Here is a 16,448-nt window from a genome sequence, read left to right as displayed (position 1 = left end):
GTACAACCTTGATGATTAAAAAGGAAAAAGACCACCCAGCAAGCGAAGCACAGTAACATCAATGCTCAGCAATGCCATTCGAGCTCGTGTAGGAAATGTTGCTGCAGGGTGGTCTGACCCAGCAGATCACCCACAGACACTCATTGGGGGGGTAATGCCTGAGAGGACAATCAGAAAGCAGCGCTGCCCTGAAACCACACACCCATTTCCCCTACATCTTCCCACTGCCCTGAACACTGACCGGTAGAGAGCAGTTTGCCTGAAAACCACCATATTTCAGGTGTCCCCTTACATATGAAGTGAGAAGAACACCAACTAAGCAGCTGGGTATACAGGCAGCCCCACACACTGTTCCCACACCAGACCAGCAATGCAGGCAGCCCAAAGCTGGCCCTGGGGACTACGTGAAACTAGCAAAAATTGTATTTATGATTAAAAGATAAACAGAAATACACAATGACAGATCAAAAAGGAAAAAAAAAAAGGTGGGGGGATGTGGAGAAGAGAGGCAAGAATCGCTTGATCTAGAAGTATGCACCCAGATACATGTACTAAATCTAACCTCCTATTCCCAACCGCTTTGGCAATCCAAGCCCAGCATTCCTGAGAAATATCTCCACTGGCATCAGTTTATCCACACAGCTTCAAAGTCAATACACACTCCTCTTGGTGCATGGACACCGCAGCCATTGGGGCATAAGTAGGAATTAAACACCAGGGGAAAAATATTCATTGTGCCTTGAGTTGCCTGAACATATCTCCCAGGAAGTGGTTCCCCTGTAACTTTGAAGCACCCTACACTGCCTTACTAGGAGGGGAAAACCCACAAGGCTTTTAATCTAGCATTAAACATTTTTGGTTTGCAAGCGCTGCCTACTTGTCTCACTTCATCACAAAGGAGAATGAAGACCAGGACGTAAAGGATCATCTCCAGGACTGTAGGTTCCTTCTGGAAATCCATAAGCAACACGTAGGCGAAGAGCAACAGAAAAGCGATGTAGAAGATGACATTCCAGGAGAAGACCACAAATGGAGAGGTGAAGAAAGACACATAATACAAGAAGAGTTTCTTACTCTTCTCCACGGGCTTTTTCCTGAGGAATTAAAAGAGGGAAAAGGTCTCAAAGCATAGTTTTTATGCCTGGAAACATTTGTGCTCTTGATCAAAGTGAAAATGAGAAAGGTGCAAAGCCTAGCACAGGACATTAAAGGTAATGCCATTCTGCATCCACTTACTAGGTATGCAAATAAACTGGCATATCAACTCCAGATCAGAGTGAGGACACAACCTTCAAAAGTTTATTCAGCGATTATGCCTTTATTTGAGAGTGATTGAACACTCGCACAGGTTCCCCAGAGTGGCTGTGGAGTCTCCAACCTTGGAGATACTCAAAACCCAACTGAGTACAGTCCTGGGCAACCTGCTCCAGCTCACCCTGCTCTGAGCAGAGGGTTGGAGTGGATGATCAACATCCCTTCCAGCCTGAATTGCCCTATGATTCTGTGATTAATTGACTTGCTTTGCCTCTGCTAATAAGAAGCCAGTTGATTACCTGAATGAGATGAAACCACAGCCGATCAAAGGGAAAAAGAGCAGACACAGTATAATCTTCCAGTTCTTAGTGTCTCTTGAAATCTCACCATACCACTGCTTGGAAAGGAAATTCTGCAGGGAAGAAGAAAATATCCTCATCTGTTCTAGCAGCAACAAAATCAGCCAGCTTCTCTTTCAAGAAAAGGAGCCACACACCGTGTTCCCCCCACCAGCCCCAGTCAGTGCTCCCTGGATTGCACTTCACAGCACTGCAAACACTGGTCCTGGGAGTGTACTGCAGGACATAGCTTTGCTGCGGCTGTGCAAAGCTCAGTTGGTGCTCGCAGGGCTGGGAAACATTGCCTGGAGGCTCTCACTTCTACCAAGACAGTGTCTGAGCATTTGCCTTTCACAGACTGTTCAATGCGGACATAGCATTTTCACATAAAGAATGTTCACTTTTTTTTAAGCCACCCAGATGACAGGAGTTACAGCAATCTGTGCACCTGATTTCCAGTGACATTACCTGCACCCCTGGCTGTGCAATGAACTGCTGGTCCTTAGCTTCCACTGCTAGTTCCAGACAATTGCTCCCTCCCCAGGCTTCGCAGGAATAGGTCAGCAGCTGCTCAGCGAGATCTTCATCATTGCTGTAGCACTCGGTGAACAGCTCTGGAGGAAAAAGGCAGTCCCACACTGAGCTCCAACTTCAGACTCAAACTTCCCACCAACTTGGATGCAATTGTCTTCAGTGACTTCCAAAGTGTAATATTTGTAATATTAAAGCATGTAGATACAAGAACTCTGTCTGCGCTGTCAGCATGGTAAAGCAAGGGGTGCATTGCTTTACCACCCCAGCTTTCATGCAGAATTTATGCCTGGATGGAAAACTGCAGTACTAAATCAGCTCATACAGAGATAGCATTGAGTTCTGCAATAACACATGTAGGAAAAAGATTAACTACTCCTACTCAAATGACTCAGTACATTTGCTTGTTTCATCTTCTTTTCATTCATTTAACACTGATCTAATGACACACAGTCGGTCTCAGCAGTCCCATGTTAACAGCAGCGTTAAACAACCAGGGCAGAATCTGATGCTTTTTCACGGGGAAACGCATTGCAAACATGCTCGTAGCTCTTCTAAAACAAGTATCTTATTCTGCCCACAGATTTTTGCCACTTACAACGTGCTTAGAGTGAAAAATTATTTCTCTTTCCAGCTCTGGGTGTTTGGCACCTGAAGGCAGTTCTGTTTGTGCATCTGACAAAGCACAACTGCCCTGAAGAGCAATTCAGCCTCTTATACAACATGCCAGCATTCACTAGCATCTCCTTTCTCCAATGGCACATTTTCCCAGGCTTTTCCCAAACAGCTGTGCCACCACGACAGCAAGGATGCACACACACTGATACTTTCAGCTGGTGTTACCACGTACACTGCAATATGCAGACAGATCTCGACAGACAGACTTCGGTGGGACCTGCTCACTTCTCCATCAGTCCTGAAGGATACAAAAACCTTTAGGAAAGTCTGTTTAAGCAGCTTTCATCTCAGGAAGTAGGAGACACTTTCTGATAATGAGCAAGTTATTTTCAGCGTTGCCCCGTGGCACTCCTTAGTGGAGCACGCAATAGCTTCGCAGTCCTTCTGATAGACACACAAATTAAAACAAAGCTAGCCTAGCTGCTGTGAGCCCCAAAAAAGGAGCAAACAATCTGCTTTCAGGAGCACTGCAGTTACAGATCCACTGTTTTCTGCACTAGGCGAGAGAACAAGGCCATAACCTGTCATAAAGCCCAAGAGGCAATGCTGTGTTGTATCTCCCTCCCAGTTTAGGAGCCAAGGTCCTGCTCCACAGGGCGCATCACAGATAATCTTCAATTTGTAAGTTGTGGGTGCTGCAAATGAATCCCTGTCCTGACATCTGCCAGCTGTGCTGGCTTTCATTAGCATGCTTCTCTGAATAATCTGCAGGATAACTAGACACTGAGGAACCATCAGCATTATTGCTCCAGAAAATTGAAGTTCTAAAAAAAAAAAATCATCCCCCTGCTCTCCTGGCACCAGTTGCCCTCATGAAATAAGAAACTATTGGTCACTGCAGCCCATGAGATGCAGGGCTCAATTCTGAATTACTGACAGTCCTTGCAGTAGCATAAACTGAAGATCATATAAAGGAAGAAAAAAAACCTAATTCTCAATGAGAGATCTTGACAACTTAGAATAAGGAAGTTATGTGATTCTGCAGTTCAGAATTTAGGAATTCAATCTACTTTTTACCTTTTGCAGTTCATGCTCAGTCCCCAAAAGTACTGCACATTTGAAGGATGTCTCTTCTCAACCTGAATGTTACCAGCACTCATGCTGAAAGCTTCTTTTATTTCTCCAGTCTCCTTGCTATTTCTGGGCACTCTTTTTCAGCCTTGTCATTAGAGTTAGGTACCTTTTCTTCCCAATGAAACAAATTCTCTACCAACCCTCCATCCCTACACCCACTTTTGGAGGCAAACTGTTCAGACAGGACACAGTTTCTACTAGGAACAGATGGTATGGAAGAGATTTCCAAGCAGTAAAACCACATTTTTACATTAAAGGGAAGCATTTAATGTTGGATATCTAGTTTTCTAAATGAAGCTTTCTTTCTACTTCCTTTTGAGATGTCATTTCTCTTCTTTATAAATCAGACTGAATTTCCAGGCAGCATTTCAGGCAAATCGAATGAATTATCTTGCCTTGCATTGTGCTGAACAAAACCAGCAGGGTTACCAGTTTGGTTTTCTGTACAAAATAAAAACATCTCTATGCAATCATTGCTACACATCAGACCTGGAGACCATTAAAAGAAGTCATGTGCCAAAAAAGAAAACAATTTCCTGACCTCTTCTATTAAATTTCTAGAGGACTGGAAGAAAGCACTTACCTACTGCTCTTGTTTCATACTCATTAGCGAGCTCCTCAGACTCACCAGCAGCATTTATATCATTCTTCACCTTTGCCATGCTTTTCAGCAGCTTACTGGCCCCAAGCGCTGCCAAAGTGCAGCCTCTGGTCTACGGAGAAAGAGTTAAGTCATGCAAAGCCTTCTGTGAAAAGAATGCGATAAACTCTTTAAAAGTTATCCCCCTTTTTTGCAGCTGCTCAGTTCCCAGTCAAGACTTACAAATGAAGACCCAGTTCCACAAAATGAATGGTAACCATCAGCGTACTGGTGTGGTAACAATTTTGTGACCAGTCTGAGAAGGTCTCGTGTTTGATAGTTATATATCAGCTTTGCATCTCTGGCTGAGGGTTCACGAAAGAGCGACTGCTCTGCCATGAGCTACACTACCATCTTCACTGTCCACCATCCTGAACCAGTTGGGTGTACACCAAACTGCCCGGACTATGTTAGTCTGTTCCCTTCAAAACATCTGCACGTGCAGGGAAGCAGCACTCTGCTTTGGACACAAAGACCAAGGTGAGCAGCAACATCCATTAGCTTTGCTTGCACTTGCCTCACACTTACAGCCTGTGGATGACGTACTGGATAGTTATCACTCAATGCACTGCCTAACCAACATTAGAAACGGATTTTAATCAAACACCTTGGATCAGAACACATCTACATTGTGGAATGGGTGGGAACTCAGCATCCAAGTTTGAACACAGTTGAGAACACACAACTATAGGTAAATGCTAGCTGGGCTGCTGACTCACACAACATTAGGAAAGTATAAAACCCACCCCCAAACACAAAAGGGGTAATATTAAACGCAGTTACAGAGCCATCTAGCAATTCCCTCTTGTGGTTGTGTGTATGAGGATTAGAGCCTTCCAAGGCCTACAAACCAAAGAAAAGGAACACCACCGTGCTGTTTGCAAAGAGGAGTAAAGGACAATTCAACTTACTTGCTCCCAAATGACTTTAGACAACTCTTTCTTGTTCTGAAGAACTGACCAAATAAACAGAGCTTGCAACGGATGCCTTGTGATAGGACACTCATCCTGGAAGGAAGAGCAACAACTCCTGAGACCTAAGCTCACCAAACTGTATTCAACTGGAAGAAATCCTAGCCTGCCACTCTTGCTTTCATATCTTCTTCCTTTTACAGCCAGCCCACTGATCCTCTCTCTCGGCTATCTGTCACTTACCACACACTAACTTTAGTTTATATTTATATGAAAGCCTTATATTTTCCTGTTGGTGTGGAAGAAGCAGCCTCCCTGCTTTTCCTAAAGTGGCCATTAAAGGACATTTTAGGTCAAAGTCACTTTCTGCTTTAACCCTTCCAGTTCAGACAGCCTCACTCACAGCTTGACATCCTCCAAAAGGAACAATGACTTTACACTGATATACCTTTTGTGTTTAAGCAAGACTCTGAACTTCACAAAAACTTAAACAGAGAGGAATTTCTATACCACTATCTTCTTTGCATTAGAGCAGTTAGCACCTGGGGATGGCAAAACCATCACAAAAGGACTCCTGAGTAACAAAACTTTTAAGAGCCACAAGCTTTAATGAAAACTCTCAAAGCTAACCAGCATTTTTAAATCAAGCTTCCCCTGAATGTCACATGTGTTGCATTGCATCTCTGAAGTCAAAAACTGACTTCAAAAGTTTCCTATCTGATGCCTGAGCTACAGTTTTAAAACTCACATCAGGATCTGATGTTTGGACCTACTGTGATGTGGTAACTAAGAAGTCTGGTGCTGCCTGCCAACGAAATAAAGTCCAGAAGGTGCTTGACACCCTTACAGAAAGTAAGGTTTAAGATACAAGAGTCTGTACCAAAATATAAGAGCCCAGATTCCTCACGCCCAGTTAGCACTTCTGTACCAGACTCTGAATTTATATTGGTATAAAATCCAAGCATAACTAGAGGAGTGGTTGCTCTAATAGAAAATATTTTAACTCAACACCAAAATACACTCATCTATTTTCCTTGCAGTTAAATGACCCTTACATGCATTTGTAAAATGGGGCAGTACATTAAATGTAAAACATGGCTCAGACTATTAAAGCAAATCCTGCTATACCGGAAACAATTTTTTTGTTTCATCCTTCCAGTGGATGCATAGTGGAATCAAACTGTTCATCACTTACTGAAAGATGTATCGCCATCTCATCCTTGCTATTTTTGTCATCTCTTTTGAGACCTCTTCGGAAGTCCTCAACCATCTTCCACACAAATGTGAGGGGCGCATCATTATAGGAATTCTTGGCGATCTGCAGGTTCTTGAACACCAGGCTGCTGAAGTAGTTGGTGTACAACTCTCTAAGGACCTCTGTGGTAAGGAACTTCCTCATATTCAAGCCGTTTTCCAGGAAGAGACGGACAAATTTGGGCCTGTCTTTCACTAGGGCTGTGAACATGACATCCTGCAGGTCAGCAGACTAGGAAGAAACAGAAAAGCAAATATTAAGGAGCGTGTGAGACACCAAGCTTATCTAAGGGCCTGACACACACAGCTAATTGCCACTTTGTCATCAGAATCAATTTTTTTCTGTATACGATTGTCTTTGCTGGATGGCCTAGAGTCCTTCTGGCATGGGCAGATAACCTTTGCAATCAGTGGTGTCAGTGCGTGGAGGAATAGACACTCTTACTTATCATCACAGAGGCTGGGGTGCTGAGACAGGGGCTGCTGTGACAACGTCTCCCTTCCCACTGTTCCCCTGTCGTTGTACTCAGACAGAAGTGGTCCGTACCTCCCAGTTTCGGTCATTGGTGAAGATCTCATCACTGGCCAGGTCCAATTGGTTCCACTCCAGCAGCAGCTTCAGCTGCCCGTTCCAGTTATCTCTGTCATGTTCATTGGTGCTGAAAGCTGCAGAGGAAGAACAGTCTTCTAGGTAAAAGACCAGAGACAAAAGATCTTCTTGGCATGCTTATTCACCTCTGCTTTTCACACTCTACCTGACAAGACCACTATCATGTGTCTTTCCCCCAACTCACATGCATCTTTCTGATTGGGTTTTAGAGGATGCTGGAGGCTTAGAGACATATTTATGGCCCAACATAGGAGCTGTTAGGAGCACCTCATCAATCCAAATCAGCACATTTCCTTCAGGCTCCTCAGTGTCCTATTAATCTATTAAATCTATTTAAAAAAATAATCTATGAAAAAAAGAGAACAGAAAAACAATCACTTGCCTTTGTACAGAGCAAAAGAAATGGCATTGCTCACAATTTCATCTCCAGCTTCTTCTATTTTGATAACTGTCAGTAAATGAGGGTTCTCAAGGACTTCTTTGATCTACAAAAAGAAGAAGTTCCATCTCAAAGCAATCTAGGCTGTTCATTAGTTGATCTCCTACAGCATCTTTAAAAGAAATTTCCCATCACATCGTAGCAAAGCTGCTTCTCATCAGCCCCATTTCCATGTACAGTTAAAATTTAATCAAGTCCAGACAGAAGTAGATTATGAGATTTATTTTCAAGTCAAAGTAAAAGATGAATTATCCTCTGAACATATAGCAAATAACTGTGATTCCCTCTCTGCAGAACATCATCACCAAAAAGATATAATCTCAGTAATTAGAAACTACTCGTAAAGACAAAACTGACTGTGACAGCACAAGTTTCAACAAACGTCTAGCAGTTTATTAGAGAACACTGTTTCCACCTCCTTCTGCTTTGTCAAAAACAGAGATCATTTCTCACATAACCAAGCCTTATAAAGTTACTCCTACCACATAAGGAACAAATAATCGTAGCCAGTCTTGACTGAAGGACAAGGCGCACACCAAGGCAGCTCAGCTCAGCTGTGAAGAACGTGGCCAGGTGACTGAACAGGGAAAAGTGCCTTCAGCAGCAGCCCGCTCTCCAGTGTGGAGCTCCTTCTGGAAACCAGAGGCTCATGGTCTGCTCAGAGGGCAGTTCTTCCTCTTCACGTTTGGATGCCGCAGTCCCCAAGCTCAAAGTCCGAGTTCAAACCTGGTTTCTGCAGGACTGCCTCTGCAAAAGGCCATGCCTTATTCCTGCGAGCTTCTTAATACAGAAGCAAAGAGTTGTTGAGATCGTAAGCTCTGCAGATGCCGCTGCTCAAAACAGGGTCCAGTGGAGCAGGTTGTGCCCAGCGGAACTTGTAGGTTGCCCCATGGACCCACTCTGCCAAGCTCTGACCAAGAGCTCAGACTCAGGCTTTACCAGTAACAATAGCTCCTTCAACACCAGCAGCTTCGTTTGGTTCATATCAAAGAAAACACACACAGAAGCTTGAGTGTTTGGGCCTGCAAACAACTTGCAATGGTGCACTCACTAAAAAAGAAGCTGGGGGGGTGCGCACAGAGAGCTGAGAGAAGGGGCCTGCAGTGTACAAGAAGCAATATAACATTTTCCATCCCCCATTATGAACTTGGAGGTTTGAATACACAATCACTCCCCACTGTGAAGGTGGGTAGGAGGTGACTAACCAAGTGAGGAAAAGAGAATCAGATCCCAGGATAAAGCACTGGGCAGTTAATTGAGAAAGCCAATTAGCTCAAGTTAATGGATTGTTCAGTGAGCTGAAGTGTTGTTGGAACTAAGACTTCTAAAAAATAACAGAACATGAAGATTTTTCTGGAGCTCCATTTTCTTCTGTCTTTATTGAGAACAAAAGCATAGCTAAAAAATAGATCCATCTGAAGGTCAGTCACTGGAGAGGTACAAGAGTTTCCTGAGACTGGCCCATGCAAATAGCAGATGCTCTCCTTACTTCTCCAGTTTCCCCAGCCTCCAAAAACCACTCTTGTAATAAACAGTTACCTATGAGATCACAACAGTGACTATATCTTGAAGGCTCTAGCTCTGGTCAACAAGGCAAAGAACAGCAAAAGGAGAATTTGCTGGTGTATGTGCATTGTTGTACCTTCAGCTGCACCCTATGCCCACAGTACCAGTAAGTCCACGCGAACAGTCGCAGTGGAGATGGTGCAGGGATGCTGCTGTGGCAAAATACTGACCAAACCCCTAGTCCTAAACATTCCACTCCTAGTCTCAAGTGACTGTTCTGCCAAATACTTAAGCGATGCAGGGAGAAAGACAAGAACTTTTGGAACAAATGAGAGAATCCTGAAGTAGAACACTATGATTTGAAAATCCATGCGGTAGCAGCGATAACCATTTGTCTCTGCGCACCTCAGCAGGATTTAGCATTGTGAGGCCCAATTCAGCAAGTATCCAGTTTCTCCACCTTCACAAAGCACGCAGAGAAACTGCAACACCAACCAGCACATCAACCAAGAGACACATCCAGCAGCCAGTGCTCCAGAGGAACCACAAAAGCATCCAGGGAGCAGACAGTTAGAAAACATCTGGCCTTAGCTCTCCTGTGCCTAGACATGTGCTACTTTTCCAAAAGATAGCAATCTCCCACTCCTTTTGTTCCAATCCCTGTAAGAGTTCAGAATATTTATTTTTTAAACCCTCACGGACATGTCCCTGTACATCCTAAAGGTCTCACCAGAGAGCAACATCCCTGATTTGGAAGTCACTAGCTGTTCCTGACCCCCTGTATCCTCTGCCCTTCTCCCACTCTCAGCCTTGCTAGCTCCCTGCAGTAGCACACACTTACCCACTTGATCCAACTTTCCGTCTCCTCTTCCGAGAGCCTTGAAATGGTGCGAGGCAGATACCTGAGCAAGCTCTCCTTGACACAGGAAGAAGTAAAAGTGCCTTTTGTCTCTATCAAGCTAGCAATAACATCAGCGATCCGGCCAGAGCCTTCCACCACGACACAGGGAATCTTGCTCTTGATGGCCACATTGATAGACTAGGGAGGGAGAGAGAGAGGTGACCACTTGAAGCACGACTGTGTTATTAGAGCCTACTATTCCCTAAGAAAGCCTAGAGGCTGGAGGCTTGACTTAGGTGAGAAAAACAGGAACCCATGAGTAGTACTTTGATTACTGCCCACTGCTACCTTACCAATGCCAGCCCTTTACAACAGCATCCACCTGATGACAGAGCTGTGAAGAGCCCCACAGAAACTGAGGGACAGAAATCACCATCTGCCAAACGTCAGAGCTGATTAGCAGATCAGGAATATTGCCAAGGGGAAATGGCATTCAGGACACATTGGAGCATTGCCCAGCCAGAGTCACTGCTGTTTCATGGCGCAGCACTGCTCACGTACGAGGGCCCTGGCTTTATTTGCTGGATGTCCAAGCAGCAGTTGTTTTTACACAGAGATCACTTCTGTAGTATCATGAGAATATTGAACTCCAATGTTACCAAACGTCCCCAAGTAGCTAGTTATGTGATATCTCACACAAGTGGTGTACACTGCTTATGGGCAAGAAAAAAAAAAGGTGCTGAAGTAATGCTGGAAGGGCCATTAGCCCCCCTGTTGCAAAGACCACAACAGGAGACATTTGTTTCATTTGCATCACAACCATTGAGGACACAGCCACCAGAATACAAGCTGTCTGCTGGCAAATTGCACAAAAGGAGTCAATGCATCCATCAGGGGAAAGACAGAATGTTTATTCGCTCCCTGAAGAGACAGGTTCATGAGAAAAATCAACCTGGAGTCATTAAAACTGTGAGCACATTACTCCTGTATACTGAACAACAGGTCCACGATAAAAGCAAGGTGTTCTTTCTTGCCAACTAGACCCAAGTGGTTTTCTTAAGAAGAGCCCAGCTAAAGTGCGAGTTTTACTTGACAGGAACTTTAAAACAGAAGCTTGAAACAGTTTTACTTCTCCTGTGCTAGGGCTGATTCCTGTCATGCACCAGTCACAGGAGCTAAGGAAGAAGGAGTCTCTCCTGGCCAAGAGGAGGGCATGGCAAGGACAGACACCCACAGCATGAACTGTGCTGTGTCACTGTGGGCTCGTCAGACACTCGCTTTAGTCCTTGAGAAAATGGCTTCACCTACAAATGAGCAAAAACGCAGAGATGAATGTCTCAATGGACTAGTAACACTGACAAATAGCCAAGAGATGGGCACGAACCCTCCAGTTCCTTTTCAGAGGAGCCTCTTGCCAGGAATGGGGCATTTGATTTACCAAGGCTTTCATTCATTCTGATTAGTTAGCTAGGAAGCCTGTGTTACGTATCATTTCTCAGCAGTGGGTTGGAGTTCTCTCCGTAACACCCCTGTAACCACAAGGCTGCCCACGCAGCTACACTGCATGGCACACAGAAACAGCTCCTTCACCGTGGTCAAATCCTCTCTTAGATGGTGGCATTTTGGAACTAAAAGGAGATGGGCACATTCAACATGTAATTTTCAGCAAAGCTTTGCTCTCAAACCTGAATGGATGCTTCGCTTCATTTTAGGACCACTGATTAACACACTGAACTCCATCTGTATTCACCTGCAATCTGCCTGTGGGCAAAGCTAGAATTCATCATGTGAATGGAACCAGAACACCCAGGAAGCGTACAGGGAGGCCGGGATAATGATCTGAACTTTCATGGAGTTGTTCAGACCGATGGATTAGTGTTAGCAATAAAGCGGTAACAGAGGCTGTGTGTTGAATTCCCACTGTCATCCTGACAAGCAAAACAGTTTGATTAGCCTCAGTATTGACAGCACAGCTCCAGTCAGAACAGGTAGCACCAAGATCACATCTTCGAAAGAGATAATTATAATATCACCCTGCTTCAGTTTTACTGACTGAAGCACTGACATACTCTTCATTGTATCCTACCTTGCAAAACCCAGCCCCCTCTCAAGGTCCTTCAGCCCGGGCTATGTCAGCTCTTTGTCTTGCTGCAAGTCAGAGCCAGCTCATCCTCACCCACCCTGGCTGTTCCCTTCCCACACAGCCTGATTTCACATCCTCTGCTCCCAGGTCCCTTTGCTCCCCCAGTTCCACCCTCCTCACTCAGACCGCTCATCGTCACTCTTGCAAGTAGAGGAGGAAGTAACAATCCTGTTGTTTAACACTGAGACAGATCTAGAACTCACACTAATTGCACTAATCTCCACTGCACGTGGGCAAGTCAAGTTTTCCCAAACCAAAGTTTAGGCAAATTTGTATAAAAAGCATCAAATGCTACATGGCTGACAAAGACTCTTCTGATCGCTGCTCAAATAAACACAAGAAACAAACTTTTTTGTTCTGGATTTGTTATGGGAGAACTAAGAAAACTGAACTATCCCAGCCAAAAGTTTCCAGAATGTCAGCCTGAGACAGAAATTTTGCATAGAAAATGTTAACTGAAACAAACCTCATAAGCTTAAATGCAACTGCAAGCAAGGTGCTATAGCAAGTGCTGGGCAAGCTTGAGTAAATAATATGACTGTCTACTTTATCATGTTGCTTGTGGAGCAACCTGTCTTTAAATACTAAAGCAATATCCCTACTGTCGCTCCTGGAAATAAGGAAATAAACTTACTTTCAAAGTCCCTTTCCCTCCACCTTGAGCAAAACACACAATTGGAATCTTCCCACCATAATTAGACTCTGTGAAACATGCCAAAAGAAAAAAAAAAAAAAAGGAAAAACATTCAACCCATTAACACAGTTTGAACAACTTATTTTTCCTGAGTATAATGAAAGAATTTCCAAGCAGTTCACGCAGACATTCCACTACGAGTTTACTGTTGATTTTGCCAAGTCTATTAACAGTTATTTCCTGTTTTTAATGAAAACACAGTTTTGCCTAATGTTCTGCATAGCTGCCTTCAGACACCCTTCTCCACCTGATGCTTTTTTCCTGCTCCCAATCAAATTTTTTACTAGCTCCAAAGTCCCCAAAACACCTGATTTTATTCTATTTACCTCCTGCTTTGACCATTTTGAGTCTAGGTGGAAGGTTCTTATCACAAGTTGAAGATTCAGAACTTCTGACTTCACATTTTCATTTGTGAAGGAAAGCTAGCAACTCTGTAAACCTAGGAGCTAGAATTTAAAAGACATACTAAGTTTCGTAATGATTCTGGGTGCTTCATCATGACTAACAGCAAGTGTGCTTGAGCTTAGATACACAGTAAAAAAAAAAAAACAAAAAACAACACCAACCACAAAAAACTCATTAACTAAGAATTCCCTGACAAGGCTTTTAATTTTTTACTTTTTGGCAAAGAAGGAGCTGAAAGAGAAATTATTTAGGAGTAGGTTTCAGATGAACCAACCACCCTCACAAGTCAATATTCTGGGAAAAGCCTAATTTCAGCTCCTGTGTAGTTGTGCTTCAGCTGCCTGGAATTCCAGGTGGGGAGTAGAAGGGTCAACTTCCAACAGATAGCCCAGCAGGAAGAGAGGGAAGGGCTGGATGGCTGAAATGGATTATTTGCTGTGTCCCACAAAGGACTATTATCACATACAAAAAGAAAGACAAGGGGAAGGATGTTGCTCTGAAGAAGCCTGAAAGAGCTGAAGACGTAATGCAGTTAACACATCCCTTCCAGCTTAACGTCCAAGGGATGCCACCACTACTCTCTTGTTCTCATAAAATAGCGTTAATCAGCCCCAAAGCATGCGAGGACTAAGGGGAAGGAGGTCTGCAAGCTGATGCCCACACCTACCTGGGATAACCAGCTCCGAAATGTACTTTTCTAACTGAGTTCGTACTTTTGCCTCTACCGTCGGGTGCCCATGGGTGCCGTTATCAACCAGCAAGAGATGGGTGTGATTATTATCCAGGCAATAGAGCGGGTCTCTCTTGAGATCATCCATTATGTAGTGGGCCAAGTAGTACCCCTACAAGCACAAGCACAGCGTTTAACAAGGGCAGAGCACGCACAAGCCTTCAAAGACAAACCAGTGAGAGCTGAACCCCTAGCCACCAACTATTCCTCATTAGTTAGGAGTCTGGATTTCCTGACTTGAGACACTGCTCACTGGCAGTCCCAACAGCAGCAAAGACAGCGAGAGAAACCCTATACAAGAGCAAAGCATAAATATTTGCAGAGAAAGTTTTCTTTTACAAGAGCGACAGAAGTTATTTGCAACGGTTTAGTCCTTTCAGAGATCCTGTTAAGCAATGCACACTTCCTTCAACCAGCAGAAACATTAAATCTGTGGCAAACTTACTTTCAGTGCCTCCCAGAGTCACAAAATGTTTTAGGTTGGAAGGGACCTCTTGATCATCTAGTTCAACCCCCAAACCTCCTTACAACCCTCAGTAAACTAAAATGGTTGGTTTTTTTTTTTATCTAGCAGAGTCTTTTTTTAGCTATGATCTATAACATGTAGTGGACAAAAGACAAGGCGAGCTATAGCAGTGTGTCTGACACACAGGACGACAGTATCAATGAGTCGGTACAACTGACAGCCAAGCCTCCGCTTTGTGTCCCCACCAACTGTACATGTTTCTTACGTTATCATCACCACTGCGAATCAGACTTTCTCGGTTGGAAATCATGCCCCAGGCTGCGATGCCTATAGCCACCACGTTCTCTTCCGAGCTCCGGCTGATGGTGTTGTCTCTGACCACTTCGCCGATGTACTTCATCAGCCCATAATGCGTGCCTCCTGTGAAAATCCAGGCCCCTGGGGACAACATCCAATCTCCTGGGAGAAAGTAGTGGAATACCCACCCTCCTAATGCATGACCTTTAAGATACCACAACCCAATCCCCTCTCAAGACTTTACCTCAGAAGAGATATTTGTTCTTCAATTAAACACAAAAGATATGCTACACGACTTACCTGATGTTATCATGGGCACCTGACGACTAGCTCTCAACCCTGTTACTCCAAATCATTAGAGGTCACATTTGCCACAAGTGCACCAACCAAACAAACAAAAATCCAACACACTGCTTCCCTGTTGACCCTTTGAGCTGTTACCTCTCCAACAGCATTAGGCAGCAATTAAAAAAAAAAAAAACCACACAGAGATAGGCAGATCTTTACCTTTGGACTGGGCAATGTAGATCAGCCTGCTGAATATCTTGCGCATCCGGGGCTTGAGCGCAAAGTTCTTTGCGCCCCCAGTGACAGAGATGACCAGGTTAGGGGTTTTCAGGTGCCAGTGCTGGGTCATGAGATCATACAGCGTTTCGGAGTCTGTGTCGCACGACAAACGGATGTACTTGGGTGAAAGAAAATAAGAGAACAAATATAGCAATGGATAAATAGTGACAGCTAGGAACAGACAAGGAATAGCATTTTCTTCTCTAATGCATCTTTATCCTCCTTCTGCAACTAGGCACCCACAAGCCACCTTCCACTACAGGAAGGCAAGAGCATGGATCTTGGGATCCAGAGGAATGTTGTAAGGATGAACACAACACCAAGGAAGCTTATGGTGTAACAACTAACTGTAAGAATACTATTTATAGCTTAGATTCTGGATTAGTGGTAGTATTGTTGTAAGTGAACTAACTAATTACAGTTGTATTTTGATTACATTATTAAATCCTTAATTTAATAAACTATAAATTGCAGGCTCCATGTGCATGGTCTCTCTATCATAGCATATATTCATAAGAGCATTTCAAGTTGTTATCAACGAAGGCACTTTCGCGGCTAGAAAAAAAGTTAAAATCTTATTTTGTTTGTAGGTGGAGAATAAGCGAGCAGTGCTGGGCGTGAGGGGAGCATCTGCTCTACCAACAGGCGTGCCTTTCCACAAAACCTATCCCCCTATTTATTCCCCAAAATGTTGCATATCCATTAAGTTTCACAATACATTCATTCATATTCGTTTCCCAGCCCCGCTTCTTATTATAATTAGCTAAAGAGTCCTTTAGGGGTCCGAGGAGTCTCCTGTATCTTGTGGCCTTACGGGTGTTGCATTCTCTCATCTCGTTTTGTTAGCAGTTCCTTCCCCTATCATCACAGTTTTGATCCTCTCATCCTGTCTTTTCTGTTTCTTCCATCCGATTTCTGCTGGCAAACTGTAGTTACTTAGAACTGGAATTATGGGGGGAAGAGGGGATGCTTGAGAAATCCCAACAGGAATTTACTTCTCCATCACTGTTTGGTACATGAATTCATACACTCTGGAGGGGGTGGGGGAAGCAAAGCTGTCTCAAAAACCC

The 16,448-nt window shown here is 44.0% G+C and overlaps 1 protein-coding gene across 1 annotated transcript in view; it reads right to left on the bottom strand.

Moving 5' to 3' along the window:
• The window catches only part of TRPM8 (transient receptor potential cation channel, subfamily M, member 8), a gene marked incomplete at its 5' end in the record, with an annotated part of 29,960 nt that extends 14,464 nt beyond the window's left edge, over nucleotides 1-15,496 (bottom strand). The window contains 13 exons of the mRNA XM_010083850.1: nucleotides 878-1,094; nucleotides 1,554-1,666; nucleotides 2,061-2,206; nucleotides 4,459-4,588; nucleotides 5,427-5,522; nucleotides 6,622-6,912; nucleotides 7,228-7,346; nucleotides 7,673-7,775; nucleotides 10,077-10,274; nucleotides 12,854-12,921; nucleotides 13,986-14,160; nucleotides 14,780-14,952; nucleotides 15,319-15,496. Of these exons, the coding sequence (XP_010082152.1) occupies nucleotides 878-1,094; nucleotides 1,554-1,666; nucleotides 2,061-2,206; nucleotides 4,459-4,588; nucleotides 5,427-5,522; nucleotides 6,622-6,912; nucleotides 7,228-7,346; nucleotides 7,673-7,775; nucleotides 10,077-10,274; nucleotides 12,854-12,921; nucleotides 13,986-14,160; nucleotides 14,780-14,952; nucleotides 15,319-15,496 (2,007 nt within the window). The remainder of the gene's footprint in view (nucleotides 1-877; nucleotides 1,095-1,553; nucleotides 1,667-2,060; nucleotides 2,207-4,458; nucleotides 4,589-5,426; nucleotides 5,523-6,621; nucleotides 6,913-7,227; nucleotides 7,347-7,672; nucleotides 7,776-10,076; nucleotides 10,275-12,853; nucleotides 12,922-13,985; nucleotides 14,161-14,779; nucleotides 14,953-15,318) is intronic.
• Between the last annotated feature and the right edge of the window lie 952 nt (nucleotides 15,497-16,448).

This window comes from Pterocles gutturalis, unplaced genomic scaffold (assembly GCF_000699245.1).
Source record: "Pterocles gutturalis isolate BGI_N339 unplaced genomic scaffold, ASM69924v1 scaffold11425, whole genome shotgun sequence".
Taxonomy (NCBI): Eukaryota; Metazoa; Chordata; class Aves; order Pterocliformes; family Pteroclidae; genus Pterocles; species Pterocles gutturalis.
The sequence above is the reverse complement of the archived record's forward strand: the minus strand, read 5'-3'. Positions and strand labels throughout refer to the sequence as shown.